Raw genomic sequence first — 4,034 nt, 5'->3', positions numbered from 1 at the left:
TTTATTTTGGAATAAACAAAAAAACTAGAGTAAAGAAGTGCTAGAGGGGGACCACCCTAGACCCACATGCCTAGGGTGCGTGCCCACCCCCCAAGGCGCATCGGGAAGGCATATGGGTCCCCTGGACCCCTTCCTGACCTAATTCTAGCGCTATAAACTCCGTCTTCCCAAGAAAAAAACTCACATTTTATGATATGGAGCCGCCACCATCTCATGTTCTTCGCCGGGACCCTGATCTGGAGTCCATCGTCATCACTAACTCTTCTACATCAACATTTTCATGATGCTCACAATCATGTGTGAGTAATTCCCTTGTAGGCATACTGGAGGTAGATGGAGATGGGTGGGATTTCATATGTAATCATGTCAATTTGTTAGGGCTTGATCCATAGTATCCACTGTGTTATGAGACTGATGTTGCTGTGACTTTGATATGCTTAATGCTTAGCACTAGGGCTCGAGTGCCATGATTTCAGATCCGAACATGTTATACTTTCATGAATATATTTGCGTTCTTGATCTTACCCGCAAGTTTTATGCACATGTTATCGTCCTAAACCTTAGACCCCCAAAGGTGACCTCCAATCAGGATATCGACTGGGATGACTTTAAGTTGAGGAGTTCATGTATTGACCATGTGTTAATGCTTTATTTCGGTTCTCTATTAAAAGGAGCGCCTTAACGATCCTTAGTTTTCATTAGGACCCCGCTGCCATGGGAGGGTAGGACAAAAGATGCCATGCAAGTTCTTATTGCAAACACATTCTAACATGACCTAGTTTCGAAGTTTTAGATGCGAGAAATCAAACGATGAAAACGGTTCATGATTTAGACACACAATTCAAGAGATAAAACATTTTGAAAATGCGAATGTGCGAAAAATATATGAAAAGCTCTCGGTTGGCACAAGTGGCGCAAATGCAGTGCACCACTTGTCAAAGTGAGAGAAGATGAAGGAGTGACCTTTGCAAGAGGTACCCTCTTAACTATTATTTTAGCAAACACACGCTTCATTGAATATCCGAAATAGTAGAGTTTAAGGGTACAATAGCTGGATCATAAGTGAGATCGAGCCAAATATAACGACCAACACCTAGGCTTCATTTGGATGCTAGGGGAGCCATCCCCAGGGAACAGGTGCCTCGGTGATTTTTCTCTTGTGCAAACTTTAACCCCGTGGAAAAGCTACATTATCCTTTGGCTGACGGGATGCTGGGATGACAGGGGAAGGCCAAATTGGGAACAAAGAGCTGAAGCAGCAAAATTTCGAATGGAATAGCGCTCCATCCAGACGACCTCCGCATCAATCACGACCATATTGTCGCTGCCGATCAGTCACCGTTGTGAAGGATCTGAAGATGCAACTTCTGAGAGTACAAAGATAACAGTAGCAGCGCATGCGTGTGCGAGGCAAAGTTGTCCTTGCCGAACACCATGAGATCTGCGAGACAGTTCCAACAACCAGGGGCAGGCAGATTCGAAGCTTTGTCGGGTGCAGATCCATTGGTGGCGGTCACCCCTTAGCCTCATGGCCGATGTGCTGTCAGCGAAGAGAGGACCATCTAGGCAGAAGGGAGCTCGGATGAAGGAGGAAGACCAGTGGACCTTTATCGTCGTCGTCGTTGGAGGGGCGGAGCGATCGGTGGAGAGGTAGTGGGCCTCGTCGTTCCATGTCGTCGGACAGAGAACCTGGCTTTCACAGAAAATACCGTCACATCTCAGTCGCGAGAGCCAGTGAGACGAGGCTTTCCTCCCGGACCAGTGAAGGCGTGGAAACCTCAGCCGGGAAAAGCCGCGGAAAGGGCCGGGATCGCTCCCCTTTGTGCGGAACCAAATAAAGCGGCAAGCTCCCCTGGCTCGATTCGGCTCAGGGCTTCCCCACCCAGGGAAAGGAGGGGAATCCCGGGAGGATCCCCGATTACCAAATGAGCCCCTAATGAAAAAGCATACTCTTTTTGTAAACTTTTATAAGATCTTATAAAGTTTACAGAAGGAGTACTTTGCAAGGTTATATGTCTCAAAATTGAACTTCCTATATACTATAAAACCCTTACATTTTTTTTGAAGATCTCAACCCTTTAACTTCACTTTTTTTAGGAGACTTTTTTTTTTGAGAAACTTTTAGGAGACTTAACTTAACCCTCACATTTCGTCGGCAAGGGGCCGATTAATTTGCGGGCCCAATCTTCTATCATCTTTCAACAAAACCTCTTCCGCAGCCTAAACCTCGGAAAAGCCCAACCCAAACCCTAAAGCCACCTACATGGACTTCGCTCGCCGGAAAGCGGCGGCGCTGGCCGCGCTCTCCTCGCCGGCGCCGGACAAGTCACCGAAAGGCGGCGTAGACGTCCCCATCGCCCCGCTCCTCGACGCGCTGAACTCCCACGCAGATCTCTTCACCACGTCCTCCTGCTCCGGCCGCATCTCAGTTCTCGCGCAGCCCTCGCCGCAGTCCCAAGCGGCCGACCCCAAGCCCAAGAAGAAGGCCCGCGGCGGCGGGTGGTTGTACATCTCGCACGACCCCGCTGACGCGGACGCAGTTGTGGAGCTCCTGTTCGGCGGGACTGGATGCGGAGAGAGGGGTGGAGGGGATGAGCTCGTGTTCAGGTTCGAGCCGATGATCGTGGCGGTGGAGTGCAGGGATGCTTCGGCAGCCGCGACGCTCGTGGCCGCTGCAATCGGGGCGGGGTTCCGGGAGTCAGGTGAGCCGGTTTGTACATCTCGGGTTTACGTAGTAGAGTTCAGGTGGCGTGCTTGATTGACTTATTGTGTTCCATTTGTTTGCAATGTTGATGCCTTTTTTAGGTATCACAAGCTTGCAAAGACGGGCAATGGTAGCAATAAGATGTTCAATTCGCATGGAGGTGCCTCTTGGTCTGACAAATGAACTTGTTGTTTCTCCTGAGTACATCCGGTACCTTGTTAGAATTGCCAACTGTAAGATGGAGGCAAACAAGAAACGAATGGATGGCTTTCTAGACGTTTTGCAGTCAAAGGTATGTTTGATTCTGCATCCTAGCAGATATTCTCATTTTGTTTTACTCTTACTGGCATTATTACTCCCTCGTTTGTTTAACCATTAGTCCATTAGGCTGGTCGTAATGGGAGTATCATAGCTAGTATCATGCATGCCAACTAGGCAATTTAGATGAGGTGGCATAGAATTAAATGAAGAAAAAGATGGTTGAGTATCATATCATGATACCGTATCATAATAAATGCAATACTACTATGTGTCCTGCATGACAATAAATAAAGTCATCTATGATACTACTATATGATACTATGCATTTTAGGGAGGTAGTATCATATACATGATACTAACTTATGATACTACCCATTACAAGCAGCCTTACCATGCGCTTAGGCAAGTGTTATCATGTGAAGTTTGAACATGTATTTACTGACATATATATTAGTGCATATCAAGTTTGAATGGATTTTCAGTTGTCTTTTCCCAGACAGACTAGCCATGTTATTTTTAGTCAAGTAAACTCAATTAAGGAGTTATGATATACTCAACTTGTGAACAAAGACACGGATGCACTAGGAAGAACGAGCTCACATTGTCACAGTAGTGGTGCAAATAGTATGGTGCTTATCTCATGCATTGAAACAAACTGAACACAATTATGTTAAACTTCTTATTATGAGCAACTACCAAGGTTCTGCTAACAGTAATGCAATCGACTCCTCAAACCAGGTTGATGCAGACTACACTCAACCAGCTTGCAGCGTTTACACGTGAGCACTCTTATGTGCATGCGCCACAACCTGACCTTATGCATGGACTCAATGTAACTCCCCGACCAAACCCACCGGTTCCTGACCGTTGCGCCTGGGATCTAGACTGGTCCCACATACCAAGTACCAACACTAGTCTTTCCTGCACACTTTTTCCTTACTCGTGCGCACCCGGAATCAACTTCCCAGTTGGTCATCCATCCTCAAATTGCTCCAAGCCAAGCACGATTAACTTTGAGTTTCTTTTGGTTGGGCTCCCGGAAAAGAAGACACACCTTGTTTATATGAAT

At 46.8% G+C, this 4,034-nt stretch overlaps 1 protein-coding gene across 1 annotated transcript in view; it reads left to right on the top strand.

Moving 5' to 3' along the window:
• Positions 1 to 2,209: 2,209 nt before the first annotated feature.
• LOC123044687 (tRNA wybutosine-synthesizing protein 2/3/4) overlaps positions 2,210 to 4,034 on the top strand; it is an 8,771-nt gene continuing 6,946 nt past the window's right edge. Inside the window, exons 1-2 of the mRNA XM_044467515.1 lie at positions 2,210 to 2,702; positions 2,806 to 2,996. Of these exons, the coding sequence (XP_044323450.1) occupies positions 2,264 to 2,702; positions 2,806 to 2,996 (630 nt within the window). The 5' untranslated portion in view covers positions 2,210 to 2,263. The remainder of the gene's footprint in view (positions 2,703 to 2,805; positions 2,997 to 4,034) is intronic.

This window comes from Triticum aestivum, chromosome 2B (genome assembly GCF_018294505.1).
Source record: "Triticum aestivum cultivar Chinese Spring chromosome 2B, IWGSC CS RefSeq v2.1, whole genome shotgun sequence".
Classification (NCBI taxonomy): Eukaryota; Viridiplantae; Streptophyta; class Magnoliopsida; order Poales; family Poaceae; genus Triticum; species Triticum aestivum.
Note: the sequence above shows the minus strand (reverse complement) of the source record. Positions and strands in the feature narration are given on the sequence as shown.